The sequence below is a fragment of the Hemitrygon akajei genome, chromosome 2, assembly GCF_048418815.1.
Source record: "Hemitrygon akajei chromosome 2, sHemAka1.3, whole genome shotgun sequence".
In the NCBI taxonomy this organism is placed as follows: domain Eukaryota; kingdom Metazoa; phylum Chordata; class Chondrichthyes; order Myliobatiformes; family Dasyatidae; genus Hemitrygon; species Hemitrygon akajei.
Window position 1 is genome coordinate 14890974 of NC_133125.1, and position 20038 is coordinate 14911011.

The 20038-nt window shown below is 40.7% G+C and overlaps 1 protein-coding gene across 1 annotated transcript in view; it reads right to left on the minus strand.

Moving 5' to 3' along the window:
* Positions 1-1935: 1935 nt before the first annotated feature.
* The window catches only part of pcsk1 (proprotein convertase subtilisin/kexin type 1), a 66040-nt gene continuing 47937 nt past the window's right edge, over positions 1936-20038 (minus strand). The window contains exons 8-14 of the mRNA XM_073067608.1: positions 18934-19146; positions 17657-17757; positions 12918-13151; positions 10255-10412; positions 7469-7602; positions 5297-5458; positions 1936-3162 (exon numbers count right to left, since the gene is read on the minus strand). Coding sequence (XP_072923709.1) covers positions 2791-3162; positions 5297-5458; positions 7469-7602; positions 10255-10412; positions 12918-13151; positions 17657-17757; positions 18934-19146 — 1374 coding nt within the window. The 3' untranslated portion in view covers positions 1936-2790. The remainder of the gene's footprint in view (positions 3163-5296; positions 5459-7468; positions 7603-10254; positions 10413-12917; positions 13152-17656; positions 17758-18933; positions 19147-20038) is intronic.

The window sequence follows — 20038 nt, forward strand, 5'->3', positions numbered from 1 at the left end:
CACAGAAGTAGCACTGCACGGGCTTGCGACTGGCAGCAGCTGAGGTCGGGTTCAGGGAGTTCGTGGAATCGCGACTGGCAGCGGCGTTGGTGAATTCGCTCGCGGGAACCGGCAGCGGCGGGGTCTGAGGTGTCCACGGAACTGGTGGGGGATCGCGCGGCTGGACAGCATCAGCATTGTGCAGAGCAGCCTCCAGCGTGTCGGCCATCTCGATCGCCGAGCGTAAGGTAAGATCGGCATTTTCCAGCAGCCGCTGGCGTACGTACACTGACCTGATTCCTGTAACAAAGGCGTCTCGTACTAGCAGCTCTGCATGCTGTTCCGCCATGAGTGTTTTGCTATCGCAAGTCCTGACGAGTGTCTGTAGGGCTCGGAGGAACTGGGCGCTCGACTCTGCAGGCCGCTGTCGTTGCATAGCTAAGTGATGTCTTGCGTAGACGGTATTCACCGGCCGCAGGTACTGTCTTTTGAGGGCGTTCAGTGCCCCTTCGTAGGTTGGCTGGCCCCTGATAAGTGAGTAAACTTTCCGGGTGACCCTCGAGAGGAGAATTCGGTGCATAACAGTGGGTTCAGTTGCACTAACCTCCTCCAAGTATGATTGAAAGCATGCAAGCCAGAGTTCAAAGGCAAGAGCTGCTTCAGGGTCTTGGGGGTCCAAATCCAATCTTTCCGGACGTAAAACGCTTTCCATGTTTTAAAACTTCCAGTCAATAAAATTGATGCACCATCAATAACTCTCTCTGAGACGTGAAGGCGAGATATCGGCTTTTATTGACTGGAAGAAGGAACAAGCAGTGGTTGACCACCATACTACATCCTGGAGAATGAGGCCGGGCTCAGGCCTCAATCGCCTTTATACCTGTGGGAGGAGCCACGGGAGCAGTCAGTGGGGGGCGTGTCCTGACAGGTATATGTAGTTCACCACAATAATAGTTAATTATGTTCGTCACCTGGACAACTATTGACAGTAAATTGCTGTTGTGATGACAGCAAGTGGCAGTAGCCGCGAGAGCTTCAGTGCTGAAGCGCAGATACCCACATGATTGACCAGAACCTGTCAAGAAATATTAGTGTTCCACCAAGTACTGTTGGCAATAACCTTTTAAGTGTCAGAAATGTAAGTATTCCACTGGGAATGCAGAAATCTTGCATTGGAATACTCTTCATTGGAATTTTTCTAAGTTCTAACTATGTTGGCCAGAGACCGGTGGTTGAATATCTTCTAAGTCTGTGCCTAGGTTTGTCTTTTGCACTTTGGTTGTTTGTCAGTCTCTGTGTGTAGCTTTGCATTGATTCTATTGTATTTATCTGTTCTACTGTGAACGCCTGTAAGAAAATGAATCTCAAGGTAGTATATGGTGACCTAAACTGTACGTATTTTGGTATCAGAATTACTTTGAACTTTGAATGTTATTGCACTTCCTCTGAAGTAAGGCTAAGAAATATATCTGCTGAACCTTAATCCTCTCACGGGCTAAATATCTGTCTAGCTCATTCATTTCAATGCTGATCATGAAGGAGAATGATTAGATAATTTACTTTCAATAAAGTAATAACCATCAATTTTTAAAACAAAATTAAACATTTCCATAACTTCAGCCTTTTCATTTTAAGTTTTGAATAAAGAACAGTGAATTTCCTAATTTTTATTGCTTTTGAATGTTGCTTCAATCCCTTTTGCATGTGTTTGCAATGACAGGGCCTTCAGGAATATTGCCCTTGACTAGTTTGACAGCAGGCAAACCTTTGGTCCATGTTCCATGTATCAAACCAGTCAAGGACAATGTAGTCAACATTTTTTTTCCAGCACTATTGTGAGAAAATCTTGCACTTGCACTCAATGTGGCCTCCATATCATATACAGAACCCAACTCCAGGTTAAAAGTTGGTCCTGTGAATGTGACTAATGTCACTCAGGACTCAGCACATAGAAGGTGATTTCAAGATCATGAGGTATTCTTTATTTGGTTAAATCATTAAATGGAATTTAAATTCATCTCTACATAACAGTAGATAAAATTGACAAACTACTCTGGGACCATGAGCTTTGGCCATTTGATTGTAGAGCTAACCTTGTTGCATAGAAATCTTAAGGTTTGTGCTCTGGCACATAGTTTACTTTTCCGTCAAGAAACAACATCTACCGTACAAAAGATAGGGCTAAGGTTATATATTTTTAAGTCCTGCTGAAGGGTCTCGGCCCAAAACATCAACTGTCCTCTTTTCCATAGATGCTGCCGGGCCTGCTGAGTTCCTCCAGCATTTTCTGTGTGTTGCTTTGGATTTCCAGCATCTGCCGATTTTCTCTTGTTTGTACTTTTAAATAAAATGTTTTGTGTAAAAATGTTATTGATTGTCAAGGTTTCCGGATGATGAAACCATTAATAACTTGTCGTTCTTTGAAACCAGCACTAAATGTCATTCTCATAATTTGCCAAAGAAATAAACTATCAATCTTTTGGTAGTTAAATATTAATAATTTGCTTATACCATCATTAATCATTAGTCATTAATGATTTCCTGAATCTACTAAACTATATGTTGTTTGGATCATAGTTCAAATCGCTTAGTGATCTTGGTGTTTGTGTTTAGGTCTGTAGCCTACTTACTTGAGTCACGAAACAGATGCTACTGTACGATGGAACTTGTGAATAAAAAATAATGAAAATATAATTTAAATTCTTTGTCAAGATTATTTCTTGTCAAATTCATTTGCTTTACACAGTGTCACAAAAATACCAGGACTAAACAATTAAATACCGAACACAAAATCTAACCACATGCTAACAATTATTGACTCTCTGCCATCATCTCTAATAAAGCTTGGAGCAAGTTATCATCTCTGTGCTTATATGGTTTGCTGTCATAAAGCTGGTCACTAAAATCTCTGTTTTCACTGTCCTCAATGTCTTTCCACTGGGACTGTTGGCTTAATTTTTCCAGGGCTTGATGCAAGCTCTGAACAGGGATGTCTGCATCCTTGTGGTATATACTGTTATGAAAAAAGTGCAGAGCGTTATTATTTTGAGCTTGCTGGATAAATGTTTTTTGGCCAGGATGCAGGGCCACTTCTTCTTCAGTCGTTTCCATATTCCCATTTTCTCTGCTGGTGTTTTCTGTTGTGTCAAGATTTTCTGGCTCGCCGTGGTTGGTCATGTCATCCTGTAAAACAAAATGGACAATCCCAATCAATTACCCTGCTTACTTATATCAGCTTGTACTTTGTTAGGGAACAGTTGTGTAACCAATAGAACATTCATCATGACTTAGAACATAAAACAACACTGTGTTATAAATATAACCATATAACAATTACAGCACGGAAACAGGCCATCTCGGCCCTTTTAATCCGTGCCGAACGCTTACTCTCACCTAGTCTCACCGACCTGAACTCAGCCCATAACCCTCCATTCCTTTCCTGTCCATATACCTATCCAATTTTACTTTGAATGACAATACTGAACCTGCCTCTACCACTTCTACTGGAAGCTCATTCCACACAGCTACCACTCTCTGAGTAAAGAAATTCCCCCTCATGTTACCCTTAAACTTTTGCCCCCTAACTCTCATGTCCTCTTGTTTGAATTTCCCCTACTCTCAATGGAAAAAGCCTATCCACGTCAACTCTATCTATCCCCCTCATAATTTTAAATAACTCTATCAAGTCCCCCCTCAACCTTCTACGCTCCAAAGAATAAAGACCTAACTTGTTCAACCTTGCCCTGTAACTTAGGTGCTGAAACCCAGGTAACATTCTAGTAAATCTCCTCTGTACTCTCTCTATTTTGTTGACATCTTTCCTATAATTTGGTGACCAGAACTGTACACAAAAGGTTCTTCCAACCTTTTAAATTACTCCATGATCAATCTAACCTTTCTCTCCTACAGAGCCCTCTATTTTCCTGTCATCCATGTACCTACCTAAGAGACTCTTCAATGTACCTAATAAATCTGCCTCTACCACAGCAGCACTGCAGTGTGTTCCATGCACTTAGCATTCTTTGTGTAAAAAAACGTACCTCTGACATGGACTATTCTGCATTGTTATTAATTTACTTTGTTTTACCTCAATAATCTGATCTGTATGAACAGTATGCAAGACAGACTTTTCACTGTATCCCAATGACAATTATAAACCAAAGCCAAAAAACAAAATAACCAGGAGATCAGGTGAGGATTGGGCCTCACCTGTTAAAGTCATTCTAAAGAATGGAGCTGGGACAGTCCTTAAAACACACCTGCCTGAGACTGAAAGTCATTTTACTTTGTGATACTGACTACAAAATTATCAAATTTAATTGCAATAGTTACTTATAATGTTTGAATATTATTACTTATGTTTTTTCAATGGTGCAGTGGGCAAATTCTAATGAATCAATTGCCGCTGTTGCCGACCTAACACAGGTTGTTATCCTTGTATGGCACACCCTCCAATCACTCCAGTTCACAAAGTTGAAAAGATGTATTCCATCCTTTATTAGCATCTAACAAAACATACAGTCTTGAAGCAACGCAATTAAGTCTAACTAAGCGTAAGTTAAGTGGTCAACAAAAGATATGATGCCCAGCCACAGCCAAATTAAAATGCCCAGAACAAAGCACAAATACATAACTTATTCCTTTCGCTTTCACAAATACGTAACTTATTCCCTTCACTTGTCTTCCACTTGACTAGGTACCATGCTAAAAATAATTAACTCACTACACACAATACAGTGCAGATAGAGAACAGATGAATATTTCCTTCAAAGGGACTAAACTTTGCTATGAATGCCAGAATCAGATTTATTGTCACTGACTTAGATGATGTGAAATTTGTTGTTTTGTGGCAGCCATACAGTGCAAAGGAATAAAAACTACCATAAATTGCAAAAAAATAAGTAAATAATGCAAAAAAGGGAAAAATGAGGTTGTGTTCATGGGTTCATGGGCCATTCTGCAATCCGATGGAGGAGGGACAGAAGCCAGGTGGGGTGTTTTCAGGCTCTGTAATATTTGGAATGGTAAGTGAACTCCTTGCAACTAATTATGATAATGTAATCATCCAGTGACCTATTCCATACATTGAAACTTATTACTCTAGAACAAGGACATTTTACCCATTGTCCATGCTAGGCCTTTGAAAGAATCAGCCAGCTAACACCAATCCTCCCAACGTGTTCACCATAACAATTCGACACACAACACTGGTACAACTTTGAAACGTCAAACTTCTGTGCCAAAACTCTTCTTATTTAGCCACACCAACCGCTTCACTAAAGGTCTGAGAACATCCTCAGTAAGAGGTCTTATTTACCACAATTCGCTCTTCCGTCTTCTCCACACCTCTCCGATCATTCTGCACAGCGTTGTATGGAGTATACACCCTGGATCTCTTCATATGTTCAGGTCTGGTGGAGGTGCCATGTAAAATTAGCTTCCAATTGACGATTTCCCCTTTGTTTTCTAATCTCCCTGACTTTGAGTATAAAATAAGAGAAAATATTTGGAAATGTTACAAATGAATATTTGTACCCGTGAGACATACTCTGCTGGCAAATTGTTCAATAGATTAAGTTAAAAGGCTTGTTTGTCACAATATGTGGCCTATCAGCTCAAGCCCATATGGACATCCAATGGTGGGTCCTGGGCGGTGGGGTGGAGATACGTCTCTACCAGAGGAGATGTAAGACACCCTTCCATCTGCTAGCCTGCAGGTCACCCTTGGGCAAGGCATAGCATCTACTTAGCCCCCACCCCACCTTCCATGACCATGATTGTTCTTCGCAAATTTTTCTACAGAAGTGTTTTGCCATTGCCTTCTTCTGGGCAGTGTCTTTACATGACGGTGACCCCAGCCATTATCAATACTCTTCAGAGATTGTTTGCCTGGCATCAGTGGTGGCATAGCCAGAACTTGTGATAGGCACCAGCTGCTCATAGACCATCCACCACCTGATCTTATAGCCCCCTGATCGGGGGAGGGGGTGGTGGTGGGGGTGAGGTGCTACACCTTGCCCAAGGGTGACCCGCAGGCTAGTGGAGGGAAGGAGCACCTTACATCCCCTTTCGTACAGATATATCTCCACCCTGCCACCCAAGGGGTAATAGTATTAATCTTTAAATAACATAAACATAAGAGATTGCAGATGCAGGAAATCCAGAGCAACACATACAAAATGCTGGAGGAACTCAGCACGTCAGACAGCATCAATGGAAAGGTACAAACAATCAATGTTTCGGGCCAAGATCCTTTACTCCACAGGTGTTGCCTGACCTGTTGAGTTCCTCAGCATTTTGTATGTGTTACTCTTTGAATAACACCTGCATTTGGTTAGCCCAAACTATGACATGTACTGTGACATAACCTATGAAGTACATACAGGAAAATTAATATTCAACGCAGGAAATAAAAATTGTAAATATCCCTCTAAGTTCCTGAAATAAACTTCCACAGGGCAGAGAAGTTGCAGAATCATGAAAATGACTCCTTTGGTATTATTATTGAGCGTGATTTATTTCTAACTTTTTGATAATATATTCACAGATGTATGCACCATTCCTTTGTAATAATGTTGATGGTCAGTACAGAATCAATGGGCTTTTGTCTGTATCACCCATCACAAGACCATCATTGCAGGGTATTAGAAAGTAATTTTCAGTAGATTACAGGCAAATTTCTGATCCAACTTTCATTTAAAGCACTAATATGTCAAAGATCTAAGCTCTCCTCTCACTGCTGCCTTGTTTAAGGTACAAGAGCCTCAGGACTCACACCACCAGGTTCAGGAACAGTTATTACCCATCAACCATCAGGCTTTTTACTCAACTTCACGCCCCATCATTGAATTGTTCCCACAGCCTATGGGCTCACTTTTAAGGACTCATCCTCCCATGTTCTCCATATTTATTGTTTATTGATCTATCATTGTTCGGTGGGTGGTGTAGTGGCATCAGCACTGGATTCCAAGACCAATGGTCCTGGGTTTGAATTCAGCAGGCCTCTTGCACGCTTTCCATCCGTGTTGGGCTGAGCATCGAGCTAGCTACTCGGCCTCATAAAAAAACAGGAAAGGGCAAAGAATGCCGCCCAATGCACCATGAGGCGTGAAAAGGAACAAGAAAGAAGCGGCAATTTATTATTGTTGTTTCTCTTGTTGCATTTGCACAGTTTGTTTTCTTCTTCACTTGGGTTGAACACACAAGTTGGGCGGCCTTTCTTTGATTCTGTCATAGTTATTATTCCATAGGTTTGTTGAGTATACTCACAAGTAAATGAATCTCAGAGTTGTTGTTGGTGACGTATCTGTACTTTGATTATAACTATCGTTTGTTAATCATTTTATGAAAGTAACATAATACTAACAAGATGATGCGTCATGTATGGTCTTCTTTTTAATGACACTCCATCTCCATTGCCTTTGAGCTCACTAAACAATTAACACAATAGATTGAGAGGTTCATGATGGAAGTGAACGGCCGTACATACCATGTCAGTGATGGTGAGAAGCCACGTGCCTCTTGGATCCTCTCCCCAAGTGTGCACTGACATAAAGGCCCAGCTTTTAAAACCATTAGGCGAGGAGTCCCTCTCACGTTCAGCCAACAGAACAGTGTTGGTTCCTGAATTTAATAAAAAGAACAAGACGGCATTACAGAGGCTCTGTTCTAAGATTAACAGGAAGCAAAATGGAAGAAAAGCACAAGGAAGATAAAATCTCATATATTCATTGGACATTTTGCCTCATGAACAAGATGAACTGGGCAGCCATAGAAAAGTACAGCACAGAAACAGGCCATTCAGCCCATCTATTCCATGATGAACTATTTAAACTGCCTACTCCCATTGACCTGCACCGGAACCATAGCCCTCCACACCCTTACTACCCATGTACCTAACCAAACTTCTCTTAAATGTTGTAATTGAGCTCGCATTGACCACTTGTGCGGGCAGCTCATTCCACACGCTCACGACCCTCTGAGTCCCCTCATGTTCCCCCCTTAAACTTTTCACCTTTCACCCTTAACCTATGACTTCTAGTTGTAGTCCCACCCAACTTCAGTGGAAAAAGCCTGCTTGTGTTTACCCTTATCTATACCCTTAATAATTTTGTATGCCACTATCAACTCTATCCTCAGTTTTCTACATTCCAAGGAATGAAATCCGAACCTATTCAATCTTTCCTTGTAACTCAGGTCCTCCTGACCTAGCAATATCCTTGCACTCTTTCAACCTCACTTACATCTTTCCTGTAGGTAGGTGACCTTTCCTACAGGTAGTGTTTAGTGTAACACTCTAGAGCTCCAGCAATCACTGATTGGGGTCTGTAAGGAGTTTGTACTTTCTCCCCGTGATCGCATGCGTTTCCTCCGGGTGCACTGGCTCCCTCCTACATTCCAGACATCCAGGTTATGGTGAGTAAGTTGTGGGTATGCTTTGATGGCACTGGGAGCATGGGGACACTTGCAGGCTGCAATCATCACTGATTCGATTTGATGCAAAGGGCACTTTCACTGTATGCGTCGATGTGCATGCGACAAATAAAGCTAATCTAATCTAAACTAAAAAGAGAAAGGGAATGTGACTTCCAGTTCACAGAATGGCAAACCTCGCCAATGTGTTTTTAAAATGTATTGTCACGAGCCCTGCAGGCCCCTACGGCAGGTCTCAGGGTGCCAGGCCTCCAGATTTTTCGAGCACCTGCGTTTTCAAGTTGTTGTCTTAACTAGAGTTGTTCAGCACTTGTGCTTTCTGCTTAATCTCATCGTTACTTGTGACTGGCACGGATTTTCAGCACTCTGTCACTACTTAAAGCAGACTCTTGATTGGCGCCCGTTGTGGGTCCTCGCATGTGTATCAAGAATGATTGGTCTCGCGGTGTCACTCGGTCAAGCCGCTGAAGTTCAGTTGGAGTTCCGATGAATAAACTCTTGTTTCTGTCCTTGTTCTAATGCCAGCTCTCAGAGCAATCCACTTCCTCACATTTATCTCCTTGTAATCTATTCACTAATATATTAACACCTCTTCTAGTGTCTTCCACCATCCACCTTCCCCAGGAGTAATAGGATCCCAACTCCTGTGAGCCCGCAACCTTAACTACCTGTGTTGCCACTTCCAGTGAGACCCATTAATGCTCTTTTCAGATACCCCACCATTACCACACAACTTGTTTTGATCTTAGTTTCAGTAACAGTTAGGTCTTTATTCTTTGGAGCATAGAAGGTTGAGGGGGGACTTGATAGAGATATTTAAAATTATGAGAGGGATATATAGAGTTGACGTGGATAGGCTTTTTCCACTGAGAGTAGGGGAGATTCAAACAAGAGGACATGAGTTGAGAGTTAAGGGGCAAAAGTTTAGGGGTAACACGAGGGGGAGCTTCTTTACTCAGAGAGTGGTAGGTGTGTGGAATGAGCTTCCAGTAGAAGTGGTGGAGGCAGGTTCGGTATTGTCATTAAAAAAAAAAATTGGATAGGTATGTGGACAGGAAAGGAATGGAGGGTTATGGGCTGAGTGCGGGTCAGTGGGATTAGGTGATAGTAAGCATTTGGCACGGACTAGAAGGGCCGAGATGGCCTGTTTCCGTGCTGTAATTGTTATATGGTTATATAGAGTGAATCGGATCAGAATCAGGTTTATTATCATTGACATATAAGACCTCAAGACATAGTAGGAGCAGCGTTAGGCCATTCAGCCCATCGTCTGCTCTGCCATTTAACGGCTAATTTATTATCCCTCTCAACCCTATTTTCCCGTCTTCTGCCCATAATCTTTGATACCCTTACTAATCAAGAACCTATCAACCTCCGCTTTAAATATGCCAAATGGCTTGGCCTCCACCGCCATTTGAAGCAATGAATTCCACAGATTCACCACACGCTGGCTTAAGCAATTTCTCCTCTTTCTCTTCTGAAATATCATGATAGTTGTTGTTTAGCAGCAGGAGTACAGGGGAATACATAAAAATACTATAAGCTGCAATAAGAAATATATATATTTTAAATTAAATTAAATGAGTCGAGCGAAAAGAGAGCAAAAAATAGTGAGGCGGTATTTATGGATTCATTGTCCATTCAGAAGTCTCATGGTGGAGGAGAAGAAGCTCTTCCTAAAACGTTGAGTATGTTTTGTCAGCCTCTTGTACTCCCTCTTTGATAGTAGCAATGAGAGAAAGGCGTGGCCTCGGTGATGAGGTCCCTAATGATGGATGATGCCTTTTTGAGGTATCACCTCGATGCTGGATTGAGCTGGCCAAGTCCGCAGGGCTGACGTACCTGCTGGAGATGTAAGTGTGATGTGAAGGTCTCCTCTCCGGGTGTACTCAATGGTCGCCTCCAGCTGTACGTGCTCCAAAGCTTTAATGTGATCATCCTGGCCTTCGCAAGCTTTCGTAGGGATTTCCACTGTAATTTCTCCACCAGCTCTCAAAGGCCTGCGGAAATGTATTAAATAACTGAGATAAGACAATGATCCACATGTTTGATCTGCGATTCCCACTTGCCATGCCATTTCTTTACTCTGAAACATTTTCCGAATCTGAGGCACGGATACAATTTTCGATGTGAAGTAAGCTAACAGAGACGTAATCATGGCACCTTCTTACAAAGCTGTCACTCTCCTTTGTTTATGTCTGTGACCAATCTTCTGAGCCACTGAATCAATAGCACCAGTTTCGAAGAGCAGGTAGGTTGTTGAAAGATTGTCCACTTATTAATTAAATATTTATGAGCATATATTACTACATGTTTTGACCTTCAACTGAGTAGTTCTGTTCATTTATTTAGAGATGCAGTGTGGAACAGACCCTTCTGACCCAGCAAGCTGGACTGCCCAACAGCCCACCTATTTAACCCTAGGCTAATCATAGGACAATTTACAATGACCAATTAGCCTACTAACTGGTACGTCTTTGGACCATGGGAGGAATCCCACACGGTTCACAGGGACAATGTACAAACCCCTTACAGACAGCATCAGAAATCACCTCCAAACTCCAGAAGGCCCAAGCTGTAATAACTTTGTACTGATCATTGCAAATGTCAAGCAAATGACATTGTTGAAATAATGGAATGACAACAAAAATTGATTTGTTTGGCACATTGTGCTAAAATTGTTATTTCACACAGTTGGATTGTTGATGTTTTTTGTGCCATTTCCCCAAATTTGGCCAATTTGAGATTGTGGAGGCATTAGAACTGGTCTTTCAAGAGTCACTAGATTCTGGAATGGTTCTAGAGAACTGGAAAATCACAAATGTCACTCCACTGTTCATGAAGGGAGAGAGGCAGAAGAAGGGAAATTATAAGTCAGCTAGTCTGACGTCAGTAGTTGGGAAGATGTTGAGAGGAAAAATGGATCGGCCATGATGAAATGGCAGAGAAACCTCGATGGGACAAGTGGCCTAATTCTACTCCTATATCCTATGGTGTTATGGTCGTAGGCACATATATATAGCTAGGCTGCCTAAGGCTTCTGCACAGTATTGTAGTCATTTTATGTATTGCACTGTACTGCTGCTGCAAAAAAAAACTAATTTCATGACATGTGAGTAATGATAAGCCTGATTCTGATATGTGTCTCTATTGTGGACGGAGAGTGGGAAGGGGTCAGGGAAAGGGATATCATGGTTGGGAAATGGGGGAAGGGAATGGGGAGGGAGTGGGAAGCACCAGAGAGACATTCTGTAATGATCAATAAACCAATTGATTGGAATCAAATGATCTTGCCTGGTGTCTCAGGGCTGGGTGTGTCTGCACTCATGTCACCCCCTCCCCTGACACGCCTTCTCTACCATCTGCCCTACACCCCTCCCAAGATGCTCCACCCTTGCGTTTCCCAACATCCTTTGCTCCACCCAGATTTACAAACTCGCTCACTGATCCACATTGACAAATACAGTACTGTGCAAAATTCTTTGACACCCTCACATCCCCCATTAAACCTATCCCCTCTCACCTTCAAAGCAAGCCCTCTGGTATGTAACAATGACCACCTTCTCAAGGACAGTTAGAGATGGTCAATAAATATCATGAGTGGTAATCACATCCAAAAATGGATTAATAAAGATAGGCAAATGCGAATTAAGCAATGATAATTAAATAAACTGCAAAAAAAAAGTTGAAACAAATGGAATGATTCTCTAATGTTATCAGGTGGGAAACAAAAGCAACAGTGATAATGATCCCAAATTGTTGAACTCAGAGTTGAGCCTGAAACTGTGTAAACTCACTTGGAGGAAGCAAATGTAACAAAATGTAGATCTTCAGTGTAAGACCATTGGACATAGGAGCAGAATTAGGCCACCTGACCCATCAAGTCTGCTCTGCCATGTTATCTCAACCCCATTCTCCTGTCTACTGTCTCCTTACTACCCTGTAACCTTAGATGCATTTACCAATCAAGAACCTATAAATCTCTGCATTAAATGTACTCAATGACTTGGTCTCCACAGCCATCTGTAGCAATGAATTCCACAGATCCATCACTATCTGGCTAACGAATGCCCACTCAGGAAGAAGGTACTGATTAAAAATTGTTTGGCCTTTGGTCAATCCATCTTCTTTCAATTTCTCCGAACACTTGATGTATATATTGTATATATATAATCCAACATCCCTATTACTGAGATCATTGAAGACTGAAATTAAGTATTATTTTTGATAAAATAAAGAGTTAAAGATGAACTTTAAAACTTAAGTTATCACATGTGCATCGAAACATTGAAACATACAGTGAAATGCATCTTTGGAATGTGGGAGGAAAGTGGAGCATCTGGAGGAAACCCATGTGGTCATGGGGAGAACGTAGAAACCACAGCACCAGGAATCGAACTTATTGGCTATTACCGACGCTGTAAAGCAATTGTGTTAACTGCTAAGCTACTATGCCGCCGACAATAATTGTTTAAGTGGAATGAAAGGAAAACGTATTTACTGACCTGGATTCAAAAGTATTATCTTTGACAATGCACTGCTTCTTCTCTGGAACACCCTTCCACGTTTTAGGGTCTGCCATGTCAACCAAGGCCTTGGCATTGAGCAAGCCAAACCCAAACCTGCTGTTCACCATTAAACCAGCTCCGTTCTTCTTCCAGCCCAAGTTGTTGGCCAACGGATCATATTCGGACGTCCAGACAATTAAATGCTGCAATTCCCTCCAAGTGAGATTTGGACTGTTGTAAAAAACATTAATATGAATAATTTAAATATGTTATGGTCATGAAATAACCATTGTTAAACCCTATCACTTAATTTTTATATAGCATTACTACTGATCTGGATGGTCCTTCCAGTCAAATTCCCTCAAAATCTTCCTTCTCAGTCCACATAAAACTGTGAACCTGACCCTATTTAAACCCAAAATAACAGCAGAAAACACTCAGCAGGCCAGGCAGCATCTGTGGAAAGAGAAATAGTAATACTGTTTCAGGTCAAAGACCCTTTATTAGACTTCCAACATTTGCAGCTTCTTGTTTGATTTTCACTGACGCATATTATTATGGAATTTATTAACAGTTCTACTGCACTAATTTTCAGAACACAAGATTATTGATCATGGCAGCCAGGATATTTATACTTGAGTAATTAAGTAAATCTGGAAATAAACATCTAACATCAATAATGGTAATCATGTAATTAAAATCCATCTAGTTCATGAATGTCCTCAGGGAAAGAACTCTTCTATCCTTTCAGGGTTTGGTCTACTTATGACTCTAATTCAATGAATGTCAACTATTACCTGTTCTCCAATACAGCCCTGAGGATCATCTAGTTCAAAGCCATAATGATAGGCAGTTAATGATGGCTCATCAACATAAGAGATTCCACAGCTGCTGGAAATCCAGAGTAACACATACACAACATGCTGGAGGAACTCAGCAGGTCAGGCAGCATCTATGGAAACAAATAAGCAGTCAATGTTTTGGGCCAAGACCCTTCATCAGGACTGGGTGGATTCCTGATGAAGTGTCTCGGCCCGAAGTGTTGACCTGCTGAGTTCCTTCAGCATTTTGTATGTGTTACACTAATTGATGGCTCAACCTACATCAGTACTTGAAATGAAATGCACTCAGATTTTCAGTGTCCTATAAACTACAGTTTGTGTCCTGAACTCCAGCACATTTATCTTGATCTTTTATATTTTAAAGTGCACAAAGATGCCCCATTACTTGCATAATATTTAAATTAGTTTATTCATGTTTATTGTTAAATGTAAAGGTACATGTAAGCTCAAAGTTCAAAGTACGTATATGTCACCATGTACTACCCAGAGATTCATTTTCTTACAGGAATTTACAGTAACCCCCCCCCAAGAGGACCACAACCTTATTGTGGCTTGGAGACTTGTGTACCTTAGTGATCCAGAGAGCTAAGTTAGCTAGAGCCAGCGCTTTACGCTTTGGCTCTTGGTAGGGTCACCCATGCCAAACAGGTCAAAGGGTATAGGCTAGACTAAGAGTGGTCCAGGTTTGGGGTTCAGCTCAGGGCTAACTACCCTGACTGGTAAAACAAAATTGTATGAAACAGCAATGAAGAATCCTTCCACATCTGAGTGCGACGGTATTCCTGAGTCTCCACCCGGGACGTGCATGACTGACAGTAGTGAAAACCGAGATGAAGCTACTACATGGCGAAGGAAGCCCTGAACGCCCCCAGGAATGGAGGACCTTCATTGCTGCCTTAACTGCCAGCAGCGTAACGGGCAGTAAGTAAGTATTCTTTAAAATCCAGAGATTTTGTAGATTTTAAAATAATACAAATTATGTATAAAGTAAACAATGGACAGCTACCACAAAGTATCCAAGGGTGGCTTAAAATGAGAGAAAGTCAACATGATTTGAGAGGAATGTGTATATTTCAAAAACAAAGGATAAGAACAAATGTAAAAAATCATTGTATTTCAGTCAGAGGGGTGAATCTATGGAACAGTTGTAGTGACAGTTTAAAAACATGCACCATACTTAACAAGTTTAAAAAATTATTTAATGAACAAATATAAAATACATGATTTTAAATGAATAGGAGTATTGTAAATAAATGATATTTGGAATTGGATTTTGTGTTAAAAGACTATGAAAATTTTTGTTTTCGATGTGATGATTGATGCCAAACATGTTGTTGTGTAAGTAAACGGGGTAGGCGTAATAAGCTGTAGCTTCAGCCTACACCCTGTTTTAAAGAATATCTATGTTTTTTTTGTTGTAATTTTGTCCTATGAAATCATCGTTATGAAATCATTGTTGTAAATAATGCTTTTTGTTATGTTTGTACTGAGCAAAATAAATTAATTTAATTCATTCATTCATATTTACAGTAGAACAAAAAACACATTGAATCAATGAAAAGCTACACACAAAGACCGACAACTAATGTGCAAAAGAAGATAAACTGCGCAAGCACCAAAATAAATAGATAGATAGATAGATAAATAAATAAATAAATAATGCCGAGGACCTGAGATTAGAGTAATTGAGTGAGTCCATAGGTTGTAGATGAAGTTCAGTGCTGAGGTGAGTGAAGTTATCCATGCTGGGTCAGCTGCAATGACAAATTGACAGCAGGCTGACAGGCACATAACAAACAGAATTCATGAAATTCTGATGCTTATCTGCTGAAATGGTTGGGGGCCGGGACAGTTTCCAGTAGGGAAAAAAATATAAATATTTCAATGGATTGCCTTCTGTCACACATTCATTGTAATGTCACACATCATCTTCCACCTATCGGCAGGCAGACTTCAAATCACTGCACTTGGAAAGATGATTGTGTGTTAACTGTTTTAAATCCAGATGAAGTAGAAAGCATGAAGTTAGTTATGGGAAGGTGAGGAATCTGTAAAAGCTGAAATTTGAAATAGACATAGAAAAAATTGGAAATATTCAGCAAGTCAGACACTATTAGTGCAGAGAGAGCACACAAATATTTGAAGTTTTGAAGTTTTAAATTTTGTTTTAAAATATAAGACCTATAGCAACAGATTTAGTCCATTTGGCCCATCAAGTCTGCTCTACCATTTGTCCATGGCTGAATTATTTCTAATAGATATACTATAAAACATCAATATTGGTGGGATAGTCACATGCTATAAATATTTTATCCATGTACCTGGAAGGCTGGGAGCCTTTCAACTAACAATATCACACACAGCTCATATTCTGGTGAATTGTATATTCTTTGCTGATGTACCATCTATTTCATTCCTTGTCCAACCATTCAATATACATCTTGTCTTCAACAATATAAAATATGCCACTATAACTTCCATTCCACAATATCATGAAAACATAGTAGCAGAATTAGTCCATTCGGCCCATTGAGTCTGTTCTGCCACTGCATCGTGGCTGATTTACTTCCCCCCCCCCCAAGCCTGTTCTCCTGCCTTCTCCCTGTAACTCTTCACATCCTTACTAATAATAAAAACTATCAACCTCCACTTTAAATACACTCAATGACTTGGCCTCCACGCTATCTGTGGCAATGAATTCCATAGGTTCATCACGGTTCGACGAAAGAAATTCCTCCTAATCTCTGTTCTAAGGGAACATCCTTCTATTCATTTGACAGTGCGATTACAGTATTTCATTATTTCCCTTGCTTTACTATGATTATCTTACTCTTTTCTACATTTTCCAGGAAATATCTGACACTTATTCTGAGGTACTTACAGCTACCAAGATATAACTGAAGCCACACCATTTGGTGACAATACTTAACAAGGTCAAAAAATTTAATTCCTTAAAACATGTCAAAACTTGACCACTTTGTCAATAACGTGGGCTTTCTAATTGATCTCAAACTCCATTATTAAATCGAATATCTTTTATTTTGATTAATTATGTTACAAATTATTCACTTTGATTTTTTTTGGAAAAGATCCTTCTTGCAACAGCATCAGTATTTGTTGAGTTCACTAAATTCCTGTATACAGATTTGTATTCTACAACTGAGCCATATTTGCCAAAGTCACTGTAATTTGCAAAGTTTTTCCATTAGCTCCCTTTCAACACTTTGAATGATTTTTCTCATATGGTTGGATGAGGATAGTATCTACACTGAGCTCATGCTTTGTTTAAAACTGCCTTTCCATCGGGCAACAGTTCAATTGAAAACACAAGAGATTCTGCAAATGCTGGAAATCCAGAGTAACACACACAGAATGCAGATGGAAATCAGCAAGTCAGGCAGCATCTGTGGAGAGGAATAAACAGTCAATTCTTTGGCCTGAGACCATTCATCGTGACTGGAAGGGAAGTGGAAAGAAGCCAGAATATACCTCACTCTGTTGCCCCTCCTTCTTCTCTTTCCCTCATGGTCCACTGTCCTCTCCTATCAGATTCCTCCTTCTTCAGCTCTTTACCTGTTCCACCTATCACCCCTCAGCTTCTCACTTCATCATCCCCCTCCCCCACTCACCCACCATCCCCTCACCTGTCTTCTCCTATCACCCATCAGTTAGTACTCCTTGCCCTCCCCTAGCTGCATCTTCCCCCTTCCTCTCCAGACCCGATAAAGTGTCCTCAGCCCGAAATGTCGACTGTTTATTCCTTTCCACAGCCCGGTCTGCTGAGTTCCTCCACCATTTTGTGTGTGTTAGCTCAATCTCAATGTACTTATTGTGACTTTTAAGATAATCAAGTTTCCCACTTCAAAGGTATTATTTTACTGAGTACTGACGTACTTCTGTTCCAGAGCAAGGGCGATGATCCCAGCGGCCAGCGGAGCGGAAGCTGAGGTGCCAGTGTGAGTCTCGGTGCAGTCATTGTGAAGATCGGCACTTGTCTGAAACACATTGGAAAGAAGCACATTTGCCATGGTTGCAGATTTGAACCATGCTGAATTCTTAAAGAAATTTATATGATAAAGCAGATTAAATATATACAGCCCTCAGTTTGTGAAATACATACTATATTTTTCAAAAATGTATCATTACTAGTTCTTAAAAGCACCTAGTTACTAACATGTTGAAAAGGGACTGAGGTTTGACTCTGCTGTCATGAGGGAAGACATTTAATATGGTTAATACAAGGGGGTGTAATTTTAAGGTGCTTGTAGGAAAGTACATGGGGAATGTCAGAGATAAATTCTATACTCAATGAGTGGTGGGTGTGTGAATGCACTGCCAGGGTGGTGGTAGAGGGCAAATACATTAGGGCCTTTTAAGAAACTCTGTGATAGGCACATGGATGGTAGAATAATGGATGGAAAGTTTAGATTAATCTTAGAGTAGGTTAAAAGGTTGACACAACATCGCAGGCCGAAGGGCCTGATCTACGCTGTAATGTTTCATGTTCAATGTGGTTATCTGTAACAATGAGGGTTCATATCGTTTCTTCAGTTCCTCATTAACACCAATATACATGAAATTGACTAATTATGGTGGAAACCTTGGCATAATTGTGTGCTCTAACATATTTTGAATATCATCAGCTGAAAAGATGTTAATCTTCAAATCTACAATAATTAGAAACAAAATCTATTTTCCCAAGTCCTTCTTCTGTACATTAATATCTTAAACATCTCCCATTGCAGGTAGGAGCTCAATGATCCCCACTGTAGAACATCAATATTACAGGTTGGGTCTCAATGATCCCCACTGTAAAGCATCAATATTACAGGTTGGGTCTCAATGATCCCCACTGTAAAGCATCAATATTGCCCTGACACTGCTCCAGTTGAGGTCTCCCTGAAGTTTAATTAGATCCATCCTTTCCTGTATACAATATCACTAATGATAAGATCTACAGTTTTTTCTTATGAATTCTGAAAAGTTCTATCACTTTATAATGTAGAGATCCTTACAAACTTCAAATCAGTAATAAAGAGAGCTAAAAATATAAAATTTTCATTAGTAATAACATAACTATTCCTACATAAAAAGATAGATTTTGCATTAATAATAACATAACTATTCTTATATCACAAAAAAACAAGTTGTCAGCTGAGCGAGATACGTACAATTCTTTGATCGGTGTAGTCTCCACTGCTGTAGGCTGTAGCCAGTGTCGAGGAACACTTTTCTGCATACCATGGAGACAGCCCTTGTTGTGAAGCACTGCTTATGGACACTGTGTAAATACTGTCTGTATATCCATCGCAGTCACAGTTATCACCTTGACGACCTCCATTCCCGGAAGCCCAGACAAAAACAGACCCTTTTCCTCCTCTACCCTGGAAAAGCATAATTTAAAGTCAATTTTATCATTAATATATCGCAGAACCATGGCAATTATTTAAGCTAATCCATGAAGTCTGTGTTGACACCTTACATGTCAATGAATCAATCTTTAGACTTATACCTTCCTCACATCAGAATATTTATCCACTATTCCAGTATTTGTCAATGGAGAGCGGAGAACAAGTTGGTAAATCTGGCGGAAGAAAAGGATGTTGGTGAGGGTGGGGCACAGCGAGAGGGATGAGGAACAGGTGAGAGAGAAGGATTGCTGGGGAGGAGCGGACACACCCAGCCCCGAAACACCAAGCAAGGTCCTTTATTTCCAAACAAATGGTTGATTGATCAGTACAGAATGCCCCTGATTCTTCCCTTCTCCCTCTACCCCACCTTCTCCTCTTCCTAACCATGATTCCCCTCTCTCTGTCCCCTTCCCACTCTCAGTCCACAATGGGGACCATATCATGCGTCCTGATGAAGGGTCTTGGCCCGAAACGTTGACTATTTATTCTTTTCCGTAGATGCTGCCTGGCCTGCTGACTTCCTCCAGCATTTTGTGGGTGTTGCTTGGATTTCCAGCATCTGCAGATTTTCTCTTGTTGCTGACCCAAATCAAAATTAGGTTTATCATCATCACTCACACGTCATGAAATTTGTTTTATTTTTGTGGCAGCAGTACAGTGCAATACGTAAAATTACTACAGTACTGTGCAAAAGTCTTAGGCACCCGAGCTATATATATGTATATATATATATATGTGCAAAAGTCTTTGCACAGTACTGAATATTCACAAAAACACTCTGGCACAACTTCCCCTTTGTTCCATATTCAACATTCCACATTTAACAATCCTCTGCCTGCAAACAATTCTACACATCTTCATCAAA